Source organism: Papio anubis, chromosome 13 (assembly GCF_008728515.1).
Source record: "Papio anubis isolate 15944 chromosome 13, Panubis1.0, whole genome shotgun sequence".
Classification (NCBI taxonomy): Eukaryota; Metazoa; Chordata; class Mammalia; order Primates; family Cercopithecidae; genus Papio; species Papio anubis.
Genome location: NC_044988.1, coordinates 11,931,246 through 11,944,834, shown reverse-complemented (window position 1 = coordinate 11,944,834; position 13,589 = coordinate 11,931,246). Strand labels below are relative to the sequence as shown.

At 37.9% G+C, this 13,589-nt stretch overlaps 1 protein-coding gene across 1 annotated transcript in view; it reads right to left on the bottom strand.

Annotated features, from left to right (window-relative positions):
• Window positions 1-13,589, bottom strand: part of AGTPBP1 (ATP/GTP binding protein 1) — a 198,666-nt gene that overhangs the window by 79,228 nt on the left and 105,849 nt on the right. Inside the window, 1 exon segment of the mRNA XM_021927597.2 lies at window positions 11,472-12,184. Coding sequence (XP_021783289.1) covers window positions 11,472-12,184 — 713 coding nt within the window.

The following is a 13,589-nucleotide window of genomic DNA, read 5'->3' as shown; positions in this document are numbered from 1 at the left end:
TAAAATAAAAATGATAAATTCCTCTATCTACATATTTTGCATACAAAAAAATTAGCAATACATAACAAGACAAAAATCAGTATCAGAATCTGAGTTCTAGAAAATAACCACATAGAATACAGCCACAAGTCCAATCATTAAAAAAAAAAAAAAACCTTGAACGTCTATTTATGCCTTTCCTCATAGAAATGGTGTGGTTTCAGTATCTAACCCTTGGGCAAATAATTTTGTATACATAATAGCAGCATTACTAGAAGGTATAAAGATCTGAAAAGCCAGAGATTATATAAGAATAATTTTTTTAAAACCCACCTGTCTGGAATTTAGCTAAAATGCAATTGGCAGTCAGCCTGCATGTTCTGTAGAATCTCTCCTCTCTTTTATGGTGGCAAAGGAAAGGTAGAGGGAAGGGAAACATCTGTTTGAGGGAGCAGATGATGATTCCCTGAGCACGCAAAATTCTCTAGACTGGATCTCTCCCTGAATCACGCCAACAAAATAAACATTCACTAACTAGAAAATTCCTACAATCCCTGCCACCGTCCTAGTAGACAGTGTCACCCATAGAACCCACAATCTTTACCCCATCAATATTTAAGCAAACGAAGACAATGATCACCAAACTGTGACAAAACAGGTGACACCAAAATATAGCCAAAACAGAACAGATTTGGTTCCTAAAGCCAGACTGTCTGGAACTCCGGGTAGACTGGCCACAAAGTCCCGCTAGTGTTAATACATGGCTACTTCTCATGTAAAACTTATTCTTAAAGAGGAAGGTGATTACATGCACTGATTTAAATTTCGAGTTTGTTCGCTTCAACTGAAGATAAGTAATGCAGATTAGAACTGTGGCTTATAGATTTACTGAGAGCAGGGTGAGAAAGTGTACCAAAATAGTTTGTAACAAAATCTCAAGAATCCATTAAACACTGACAGTCTTAAACTTCAGGCAAATCTGAAACTAGTCTCCTGCACAAAGATACTTTTCCATGATTAAAGGATATTAACTCTCATATAATTTAGAAATATATGTAACAATATTACAGTATAACCTTAAATTTAAAATAAGCCAAGAACCTACGCTAATTGAAAAATTAAAAATTACCAGGAAAATATCAAAAGGTATGATAGTTAAACATACAAAAAAAGGGATATTAAAAAAATAAGTACAATGCAGCTGGGCACGGTGGCTCACGCCTGTAATCCCAGCACTTTGGGAGGCCGAGACGGGCGGATCACGAGGACAAAAGATCGAGACCATCCCGGCCAAAGTGATGAAATCCCGTCTCTACTAAAAATACAAAAATTAGCTGGGCGTGGTGGCACATGCCTGTAGTCCCAGCTACTCAGGAGGCTGAGGCAGGAAAATCATTTGAACCCGGGAGGTGGAGGTTGCAGTGAGCCGAGATGGAGCCACTGCACTCCAGCCTGGTGACAGCGCAAGACTGCGTCTTAAAAAACAAAAAACAAACAAACAAAAAAAAAGGTAAAGTGCTAAAACTAATCTTAATCTACTAAACAGTTAAGAATAATTTACTTTTAATTTTATTCTATAAAAAATAACTCATTACCGACACAGTAGTCTATCAGGAAAAAAAGATGTAGTATCAAAAAATCAAGCTGCACATTCTTGATGTAAGTTTAATGTCATAACTTTAAAATGCCAATTATAAAGAAACAAGCTTTTTTAAAAGCTCTCAATTACAGTAACACATAAATAAATTCAGAATTTACATTAACCAGACGGTCAACAGTGAACAATATGGCACTTTCACATACTCAAATATACCACATGAAAATTTAAGTGGTCAAGAATGGGTGAATGACTAAATATATCTATTTGACAGAATAATTTATTTAATTAATAAATAAGGTTGACATATGCCACAAATATGTAAAAATTAATTCACAAAGGTTTGGTTTTTGATTTTTTAGCAAAATATTATCAGAAGGCTAGTTTTAACAGCTCAGTTCCACAGTGATGTTCCATAACGCAAAACAGGGTCAAAGAGCTTGGGTCCTACAGGGGCCAGTAGGTATGAGAAATGAGTGAGGCTGACGGGCAGGAACTGTGGAAAACCAAGGACCACAGCCTCGGTCTAAAAACAAGCTGACTGCTGCTAGGCAGGAAACAGAGGTGAAGGTTGTTGACAACCTTCAAGAAACACCAGAAACTTGGACTTGTTTGGGAGATGTGGAAATCTCCCAAATTTTAAAGGCTGGCAATGGGTAAAAAAAAAAAAAAAAAAGCCCCTCTGCAAGTTAAGCCAAATCATGTGCAAGTTGAAAATAGCCTAGATACCTGTTTGTAAACCTCTAACACTGTATTTTGGGGGATATAATTGCCCATTTATATTAGACTAGATCTAAAATACTTGAGGGAAATCTTTGCCCTGCCCTAAGCCCTCTTTAATAAAGAGGAAAGGCGGGGCATGGTGGCTCACGCCTGTAATCTCAGCACTCTGGGAGGCCAAGGCAGGAGGATCACGAGGTCAGGAGTTTGAGACCAGCCTGGCCAATGTGGTGAAACCCCATCTCTACTGAAAATACAAAAATTAGCTGTGTGTGGTGGCGGGCACCTCTAATCCCAGCTACTCAGGAGGCTGAGGCAGGAGAATTGCTTGAACCTGGAATGCAGAGGTTGCAGCGAGCTGAGACTGTGCCACTGCACTCCAGCCTGGAAGACAGAGACTCCATCTCAAAAAAAAAAAAAAAAAAAGGAGGGGAAACAGCTTTTCAGACATGTATTTCTGTTAAGCAGATCAACTTTTATAAAAGAATGACAACTCTTTCTTCCTTTACCCCAGCCTCCTATTGAAATACATGGCTTTCCAGTCAAAACAACAAATATTCTAGGTACTCTCAGGGACTATCACCTCAAACTTACTGCCATTCAACACTTACCAAAGACTTGGCACGGAAAGGAATAATTTATGCAGGACTGTCTGGAAAATATACAGCCTATTCAGTCCATACTGAAAAAAATATGTGATACGTGGCCACCAGCAAAATTGTACATTGTTAGGTTTTCAACCAAGAGCAACACTACAAGAAATAATTTAGTAAATCTCATTGCTATATTTATTGTAAGAACATTATGGGAAATGTTCATCACATAACAGTATGCTCTGAGGTTCCATATTATTATCTGTATCTGCTAGAAAGAAGATTCAAGAGCATCTTCTTTACAGAGAGTATAACATATATATGTGATCAGTACACATATATGATCAACAGGATAGGCTCATGATATAGACCAGGGTTTGGCTCTTGGCTCTGCCATTTACCAGCAGCATAACTCAACAACCTTGAGCTTCAACCTACTCTTCTGTAAAATAAGAGAAATAAGAGCACCTTCCTCATAGAGCTGTTATAGTATTAAATGGCACACTTTATATGCATATATACACTGCATATAAAATGTTTGTTACTGAATTGTGTGTCTGGCCCACAAAATGCCTTCAATAAAAGCTATCTGCTGTTTTTGCTCCTATCAATACTCCTTCTAGTACTGCCTCAATTCCAGAAGTACCTGTGTTTTGCAAGCCATTCTGAACTTCATATAAGAAATCTACGGTTTTGTTTTCCTTATTTTGCCTTTGCCACAATTCTTTATCTACTTTTTAATTTAAAATTTCTGAAAAGGTAATATGCTGGCATTACACAAAATCAAGTATGACATAAAAGCATAAAATGACAAGTCTCACTTATTAACACAACCCGTATCTTCCATCCACATAATCAGGGAACTACTTTTCTTCCAGATTTTACTTGATGAAAACATAAATGTAGATTGCTTTTCCCTCTCTCTGATACAAAATCTAAAGTGTCATAAAACAAGCACCTTGTTTATTTCATTTCATAATACACCTTACAGCTCTATCAGGGTACAGGCAGTTTTTTGTTCAACCAGTGCACATTATTCATAAAAAGGTTACACCATAATTTATTTAACTAGTCCCTGACAGATAGGCACTTGAGTTGTATCCAATCTCAAACCAATTCTGCAATGAAAAACTTTGGATGCCACTTCACACATACACAAACTATGTGTGCACACAGGCATGTGAGATTTGAGATAAACAGATCTCACAAATTCCCAGATGTGGGACTGACATGTCAACGGAAACATGCATGTTAATCTTGATAGAATCTGTCAGATCGTCCTCTACCAGTGGTATTCTCAACTGACATTCCCACCCTTAATGTACGAGAGAGGCTGTTTTTCCATAACCTCATCAATAGAATGTGATGTTCAATTAGATTTTAGCCAATTTGATATGTGGAAAATGATATCTCAGTACATCTTAATTTACATTTCTCTCATTTGGAGTGAAGTTAATCATGCTTTTGTGCTTGTCACTGTTTCCTTTCCCTTATTTTTCATTTTATTTTCATAAGCGTAAATTTTTAATACCTTGAATGTTTTTTAAAACAGGCAATACATATTATATAAAATTATAATAAATTTATAATAAAACTTTTTTTAAAATACAGTTTTGGTTTTTTTTGTTTTTGGTTTTTTTGCCGGGCATGGTGGCTCACACCTGTAATCCCAGCACTATGGGAGGCCGAAGTGGGTGGATCACAAGGGTGGGAGATCGAGACCATCCTGACTAACACGGTGAAACCCCATCTCTACTAAAAATACAAAAAATTAGCTGGACGTGATGGCACGCGTCTGTAATCCCAGCTACTCAGGAGGCTGAGGCAAGAGAATCACTTGAACTGGGAGGCAAAGGTTGCAGTGAGCCAAGATCGTGCTACTGCACTCCAGTCTGGGCGACAGAGCAAGACCCTGTCTCAATGATATATGAAAAAACAATGGAAAGAAAATAAATCAAAATGTTAATAATGGTTATCTCTGCAGGATGGGACAAAAAGTGATTTCTTCTTACTCTCTAATGTTACGGACTATAAAAGCAGGAAAAAATGCTAAGCATACTTTAAAATAAGAGATGAATTTAATTTTAAATCCAACTTAAACCAAAAATATAGGCTTAAGTAATCATCAGTATGTGTTCACAATACAATTTTTTAAATGTTAGTGTGCTACGTACATTGAGATATGAATCTTACTTATAATGGACTGTTTCTCTTCCATTTGGAGGTAAAGAGATTTCTAACCAAGTTTTATTCATTTTATACTGAACTTTCTTTAAAACAGTGATTGCACATAAGAAAACTGTACAGTAGAAATTCAAAATAACAATCAGGATATTTTCACTGAAATAATTTAAAGGAGTCTAATGCTTCCTTTTTCTGAAAGTGATAAAACAGTAATTCTTCATTAATTCTGACATCATTCATTTACAATGCATTCAGGAAGGGACTGTGATAAGTTGGCAAATAATTCACAAAATGTCATCATTTGCTCAAAAACAAGATGCAGAAGACTAGACAAATAAGCAAACAAGAATTACCATCCTCAACGTATTTTTTAAAATAAGCATTTCTGAGTACTTTGGAAATACCTTTGACCTAAACTATATTTGACATTTTATCACAAATATAGAACCATAAAGCCTTCAGAGTAGCTACAGGGGTCAGCAAACTTCTCCTACAAAGAGCCGGGTAGGCTTTGCAGGCCACATGGTCTCTGTCACAGCCATTCAACTCTGCAATGGTAGCACAAAAACAGTCATAGATAATGCATTAAAAAACAAGGCATGGCTGCATTCCAACAAAATGTTATTTGTGGACACAAATATGAATTTCATATCATTTTCATGTGCCACAAAGCTTTATTTTCCTCTCAATTGTTTTAACCATTTAAACATGTGAAAACCACTTTTAGCTCATGGGCTGCACATAACCAGGCAGATCTGGTAGATTTGGGATGGATTTGGCACACGGACCACAGTACGCCAACCGTAACCTAGGCGAATGACCACCAAACTTTTTTTACTATGACCAACAAGAAACACATTTTAAAGATCACAAGCCTACAAAAGAGAAACAGAGAGGTGAATCAAAAAAATTATGAAACAACACGTAGCTGTACTACATGTGACACACTGTTGCGTTAATATTGGTTACTAATGAGCATCAATCCAAATCTGACAAACACTGATCTAATCTTTGCTTTTAAAAAGTTGAGAAAATTGGTATCTAGAGAAATAAAGTTATTTGCGCGCACACACATACACACACACAGAGTGGGAGAGTTAAGTCTAAAACTTGCTTTTCAGAGAGCATCCTGCCCTGCCCTGACAAGATATCTCACCACGCATACGGTCTCACCCCTCTCATCAAGTCTAACCCAATTATCCAAGCATTTCCGCTATACACATATGTTCTTCCAGTCTCACATTAGTGTTACTTGGAGGAACAAATAATTTTGAAGAGTTTCCTACCCATTATACAAAAATAATGGGTAAAAAGGTGAAAAGGGAGAGTGAAGGCTTTGGAATATGCACCTATTAAGATCCACACTGCACTGCTCACCATAACTCCCAAATAAACACTTGAAAAACTCAGTTGACCCCTGAACAATGCTGGTTTGAACTGCACAGGTCCACTTATTTCTGGATTTTCCTTCCCCTTTGCCCCTGCTGAGACAGTAAGACCTACCCATCCTCATCTTCCTGCTCCTCAGCCAGTTACTTAACAGGAAGATGACAAGGATGAAGACCTCTGTGGTGATCCATCTCCACTTAATGATTAGTAAACATATTTTCTGTTCCTTATGATTTTCTTAATAACATTTTCTTTAACTTACTTTATTGTAAGAACACAGTATATAATACATATAACATACAAAGTAAGTGTGCACTGTTTACATTACTGGTAATGCTTCTGGCCAATAGTAAGCTATTAGTAGTAAAGTTTTGAGGGAATCAAAAGTTATACTTGAATTTTCGACTGCACAGCGGCTGCTGCCCCAACCTCTGCACTGTTCAAGGGTTGACTGTATTTGCAAAGAATATGTAAAATTAGGAGGGGAAAGGCAATAACTTTCAAATACCAAAGTAATGTTGTCTATTATACAATCTGTAATCATTTTTAAATAAAAACACTTTACTTTTTGTAGTAGTCATGGCTAAGGTGATTAACATTATTGGGGAAGTCCTATACATCTAAGTAACATAAATAGAATCACATTGCTTTGTTGAAATATGAAATCTTCAGCCCCAATAATGCAATCATTCTCAGGACTACAACTTCGTAGTGAAATATGGTTATACTCCTGCTGCATGTCAACTATCTTAATACCCACAGAAATGCTGGCAAATATGGCATGAAAATGGAGGGACAAATATGATGAAAGGTGTTCTTTGAAACACAGGGTATACAAAGCAGTCAAACTTGGTAAGAGTCACCGCCAAACAATTATATGATGATGAGACTAGCAGACAAAGGTTTTAGATTGCTTCAGAATTTATGACTTATTTCTGCAGCAACAAATCAGAACACATCCCCATCAAGGTCATGAAAATCAATGGGAAAAAATCTCCATAGGGAAAGAAATCTTTGAAACTTCTGGAGAGACGTGGATCACTTGATTCTCAAAGGCGTTTTGGAGCCAGTCCTGCTTTTCTCATTGCAAATTTTCTAGGAGCAAATACAGGTAACAATGGAGTTGATTTTGTTTGGTGTTTTTTGTTTGTTTGTTTGTTTGTTTGTTTTGAGAAGGAGTCTTGCTCTGTTGCCCAAGCTGGAGTGCAGTGGCGCGATCTCGGCTCACTGCAACCTCTGCCTCCCGGGTTCAAGTGAGTAGCTGGAACTATAGGTGCCCAAGTAGCTGGGACTACAGGCACATGCCACCACACCCGGCTAATTTTCTGTATTTTTAGTAGAGACAGGGTTTTACTGTGTTAGCCAGGATGGTCTCAATCTCCTGACCTCGTGATCCACCCGCCTCAGCCTCCCAAAGTGCTGGGATTACAAGCGTGAGCCACCGCGCCCGGCCAACAACAGAGTTTTAAATTTCCAGGTTTTTTTGTTTGTTTCCTTGAGCTCCATCTCCTTTGCACTTTAACTTGCACACCAACATATCTATGTCTAAAGTACCTGTACCAACTGTCATCCACCTTTTGATTTCTTATCATGCTACTTACCTCACACTATCAAAAATGTATCTTAAAGCTTTGTTTTGGACTCAGTAGTATATTACACTGTACACAGGCAGTACGAATGTCAGTTACTTCAGGAAAAAGTCCTACAGATGGCCTAATATATGGAAGAAGCTGGACTCTAATCTGTACATTTGCAGGACAATTCTGAGGTCCATGTTTCAGAAACAAGGTGAGAAAACTAATCATAAAAATTAAGACACAGAAGGTTGGAGAAGAGTCACAGTAACTCCCAATATGTATAAATTCCTCCATCATCAGGATAGGCTCAGTCAGGGAGAGAGAGGAAGTGAAGCTTGGAACCATGGATAGAACAGTATTACCTGAAAGGTCAAGCAAGCCTGGCAAGGACAAAACCCAGTATCAGAAATAGCGGCTCAAAGAGGACAGAGGTCACCAGAGCTGAGAGTGGTAGTCCTCAATCTGCATGCAGACATTCACAGAGATATGACAGCTAGTCAAAGCCATCATGCATTTACCTGCAATACATCTACACTTAATTAAAACATTAAGTTTCTTTACATATTGATATATACAATCAAGTAAACAGAGTTCAGCACTGGTTATCGAATGTTGCTCAGAAGCACTGCTTGGCAGGGATATATGTCCCTTGCTAACATAAACAGGTAAAATATCTAAATAAGTGTCTTGACCGATGAAAGCTTTCACAACATAAAGTCCAGGAGAGGAAATAAGAGGGTTCGTTGGTAGTTAAAATTAGGGCTGAGAATCAGAGGCTTATACAAAATTGTGCCTCTTTTCTAAAATCCTTCTTCCTTCTAACCTTACCTCAAATATTACAGGCTAGTAAGAGAAAATACTTTCAGTTTGAGGCAATTTAATAACAAAATTTGCTTTCAGGGCTTAAAGAGCACTTAAAATTCAGGAAGTGCCTTCTGTAGTCAAAATGACATCTTCGACTTTGGAGAGATAAAGAGCCTAAGAGTTGATGCTGAAAAGAAGAAATACCAAGTTGCTGCCTGACTCTGACCCACTCCAGGTGTGTCCTTCAGATTCTTCAAAAAGCAGATGCCAAGGCACAATGAGATATGCTCCTGTGGGCCTCTCCTAAGGGGAAACTTGGAAGAGAACCAGTGAGACAGAGTTCATCCTCAATCACTGTAATTGTTCTCAGGGTTACAACCCCTCATCTCTATCCCTCACAATCGATTTACTTACTTACTTACTTACTTATTTTATTTATTGAGACAGAGTCTTGCTCTGTCACCCAGGCTGGAGTACAGTGGCACGATCACAGCTCACTGCAGCCTCTGCCTCTTGGGTTCAAGCAATGCTCCTCCCTCAGCCTCCTGAATAGTTTGGACTACAGGTGTGTGCCACCACACCCGGCTAATTTATGTGTTTTTAGTAGAGACAGGGTTTCACCATATTGGCCAGACTGGTCTCAAACTCCTGACCTCAAGTGATCCACCCACCTTGGCCTCCCAAAGTGCTGGGATTAGAGGGGTCAGCCACCGCACCCAGGCCCCAGGATTTCTTTAAATCCCTCTCACCCTCAGCTATCACCTCTGCAGGTCTTGATAACTTATCTGATTAAGCAATCCAAACTCTCATTCCTAAGCAGTGTGGCCCCCTGGGAATCATTCTCATTCCAAGGTGGCTGTAATGTGTCCATTCACAGTTAAAATTGAGGAAGGGAGTAGGCAACAGGCTAATCACTGGATTGCCTGTGTTCCACACATAGTCAACCCATTGCCACTGTGTAAACACAACCCTATCTCCATTAGCTGATCTGGGTCAATCACTTGTGTAAAGATGGTATGTTTTTCCCCTCACCTGCTGGTCTTAGACACAAGGAGTCCAGAGTACCCCACTGGCAACCAAATCTTGTTACATTGTACCCTGTGGTAAGACTGAGCCCACTTTGGGAGCAAGGACTTCTAACCCTGCAGAGCCCAGAGGTGGAGGGACAGAAAACAAAAAGTCCCTGGGTGGATACTGGATGCTACACTAAATAGGGCCACTTCTGTTTCCACCTCCTGGTTCCCAGGCTTGTGTATTCTTTCTACGGAACTATGCAAACATTTCTAATTTAGTGTATGTACTGCATGCTGCAAGATGGCAACCCAACCATGCAGAGGATTTCCTGAGTTAGAGCTTTGCATGGGCCTTTTGAAGGCCACTGTAGCACTCCATGAGGCCAGCTGCCTCTGGATGGTGCCAACTGTAACATGGTAGATGCCCTGGCACAGACCCACTCCCATACATATTTCCCAGGGAAGTAAGTCCCCCATTCTTGATGCTATGATGTGTGGGATGACACACCTGTGAATCAAGGGGCCAACCAGTGGCACTAAACATACACTAAGTTGCCAAGTAAAAATAATGAATTATATAAGATGCTACAGGTAAAAAAAAAAAAAATAAGATACAGTTATTTTCTCAAAGGAACTTATAGTCTAAAGAAAATCAAATACAGCAAGTTCTTCCTTGTTCATTACATACTACGCTTGTTACAAGGGTATACTATTTTTTTTCAGATACTGATATAAGCCATTATCATAAAATCTTCACCATAATCACCAAAACCAGTCCCGATGGGGTTTTTTTATAGACAAAAAAAAGGTATTTTTATAGACAAATATTCACTCGTTGGCAATATTTAATATTATTTGTAATATCTAACCTTACTCGGTAATATTTAATAACCTTAGTTACTGCTTTTATGAATCCCGTATTTTTATCTTATATATTTCCAATTAAAATTTCAAACTTTACAACAAAATAATACTGTCTATCTTGCTTCATTTATAGTCTATTTTTATTTTTTCAATTTTTAATTTTTGTTAGTACATAGTAGGTACACATATATATATTTATGGGGTAAATGAGATATTCTGATACAGGCATACAATGCATAATAATCACATCAGGGTAAAAGGGGTATCCCTCACTTCAAGCATTTATCCTTTCTTCCAAGTATACTCTTTTATTTTTTAAATGCACAATAAATTACTGTTGATTGTAGTTACCCTATTGTGATTTATAGACTATTTTTAAATCATATACTTAAATCAAGTTCAAATGAAAAATCTCTAAGTTAACAAATATTGCTAAGGTAATATTTATTCAAAGATTATTAAATAATCTGTTATTATATTTTGAGATTCAGTATTAACAGAAAATTTCTAAACTATCCAATGGTCAGGTTTATCATTCTGGCTTCATCTGAATAAGTAATAAGCTCAAGAAATAAAGTAAACCAACAAGGACAATTTCAAAACAATGCAAAATTTCCAAAGCAGAATTTAAAAATACAATAACTTATAGCTCACAGTAATTATCTTCCTAAATGCCCAAAGTAATTTTTTTAAGACTGCCTCATATCTTGACAATAGCCTCATTTAGAAGAGGGGAAAATATGCAACTCACCTCTGTACACCGTAAGGCCTTTCTAAAATAGGCTCTTTGAATGGAGGCGGAACGTGACCAAAATAATCGGGATAAGCCACTTCTGAATATTCCGGGACAGATTTTGTATTTTTCACAATCTCAATATAGAGGTCTGGGTCATGGAGTGTTGGTCCATCAGGTACTTCAACCGATGCTTGTTCTACTGATGAATTTGACTCGGTATCTTCATCATCTTCAGTTTCAACTCCAGTGCAGCAAAGCTTCCCTAGCTGAACTGTTCTTCCCTCAAACAGAACATTTCCACAAGTAGCCATGTGTGGACACGCTTTAGCACATGTAAGGACAGTAAGAGGAAGACTGCAGTCCTTCTTCACTTCTGCAGTAAAACCTGGGGCTGTTTGAGAAGGAATATTCTGCAATGTAATTCGGTCCAAGGCCTTTACAATATCATTGTTTAAACCATGGACTGATGAAATAGTTCTATTTTGATCACCTGGCTGCTGTTGTAATGTTCTATCATTATCTTTAGTATCTTCTTTTGCTAGATCCATAAAGGTAGACTTCTTTTCACCTTCATCTTCTTTAGAAGATATGTTTTCCTTCATTACAACTTTTCTTAAATTGCCAGAATTCCCAGATGTTTCCTCTCCTGCCGTAGGAACAACAATAGGACCACGTACTTTTCCCTCAAATACAAAAGGCTTTGGTTCTTTGGAGATTAAATCATAGTCCTTTGAAAATAAAAAATATGTTTAATCTTTTAACTATAAATATTAAAACATATTAACAAAACTAATACATTCATGTTGTATATTGTTTCAGACATTTTTGAAAATTTTAAAGGCAGATAAAACAGGGTTTGTTTTCATTTCACTAAAAAGACAAAATTTTTAACCATAACAAATTCATAACACCTACTTTACTTTTTCTACTATAAAAATAATGCCTACATGTCACAGAAATGTGGGAAATCTTAGAATTCTAAGTAGAAAAACATAAAGACTCCAAAATCCTATTAGAGACAACAACTAAATTGTTACTCATTAATTCAATAACATTACAGTGTCTGTTTTGTGCAATATTCATGAAGTCTCTATTTTGTGCCAAGCCTTGTTTCAAGCACTTAAGACACTTAAAAAACAACTCTTCCCTTTTGTAGCTTACATCTTTATAGGGGTAGAAGAGAGGACTGTCAATACAACAAGTAATAAATACAATATATATATTTATATAGAGAACGTCAGAAGGGTAAAGCGCTACAGAAAAAAAAAAAAAAGGAGGAGGGAGGGCAAGGCCGGGCCCGGTGGCTCACACCTGTAAGCCTAGCACTTTGGGAGGCTGAGGCAGGCGGATCACCTGAGATCGGGAGTTCAAGACCAGCCTGGCCAACATGGTAAAATCTCGTCTCTACTAAAAACACAAAAATTAGCCGAGCATGGTGGTGGACACCTGTAATCCCAGCTACTCAGGAGGCTGAGGCATAAGAATCGCTTGAACCCAGGAGGTGGAGGTTGCAGTGAGCCGAGATCATGTCACTGCACTCTAGCCTGAGTGACAAAGTGAGATTCTGTCTTAAAAAAAAAAAAAAAAAAAGGAGGGCAGGACACGCAGGACGTAATGTGGATTGGGAGTACCAAGAGAGCAGAGGTAAGTGGCAACTCTAAATGTCATTGGTTAGGGAGTCTCACGAGCAGATGAAATAGAAGCAAAGACTTTAAGAAGGTGAGGGTACCACACAAGGGGCCATTCCAGGCAGAGAGGACTACAGCACATAGCTTCCAGAGTGGAAGAATGCCTGAGGTGTTCAAAGAACAGCAAGGATGGGGTGGCTGGGAAAGAATGGACACGATGAATGCCAAGCGCTGGACAGCCTTACAGACTATAAGAATTTGGGTTTTTACTCTGAATGAGATTGGAAGCCATGACAGGGAAGAATGCCATGACATGAGATATTTTTGAAAGATAAGATCCTAGTGCAGGGTTTCTGAATGACAGCAGCCAACACTTTGGGCCAGATCATTATTTTTTCGATGATTTAAACAGATAAATAAGGTGCATATTTAAGTCATTTCCAAAATTTGGCTATTATACTGCAATAAAAATCTTTTTGCAAAGAGTTTTTGCTTTACTTATAAT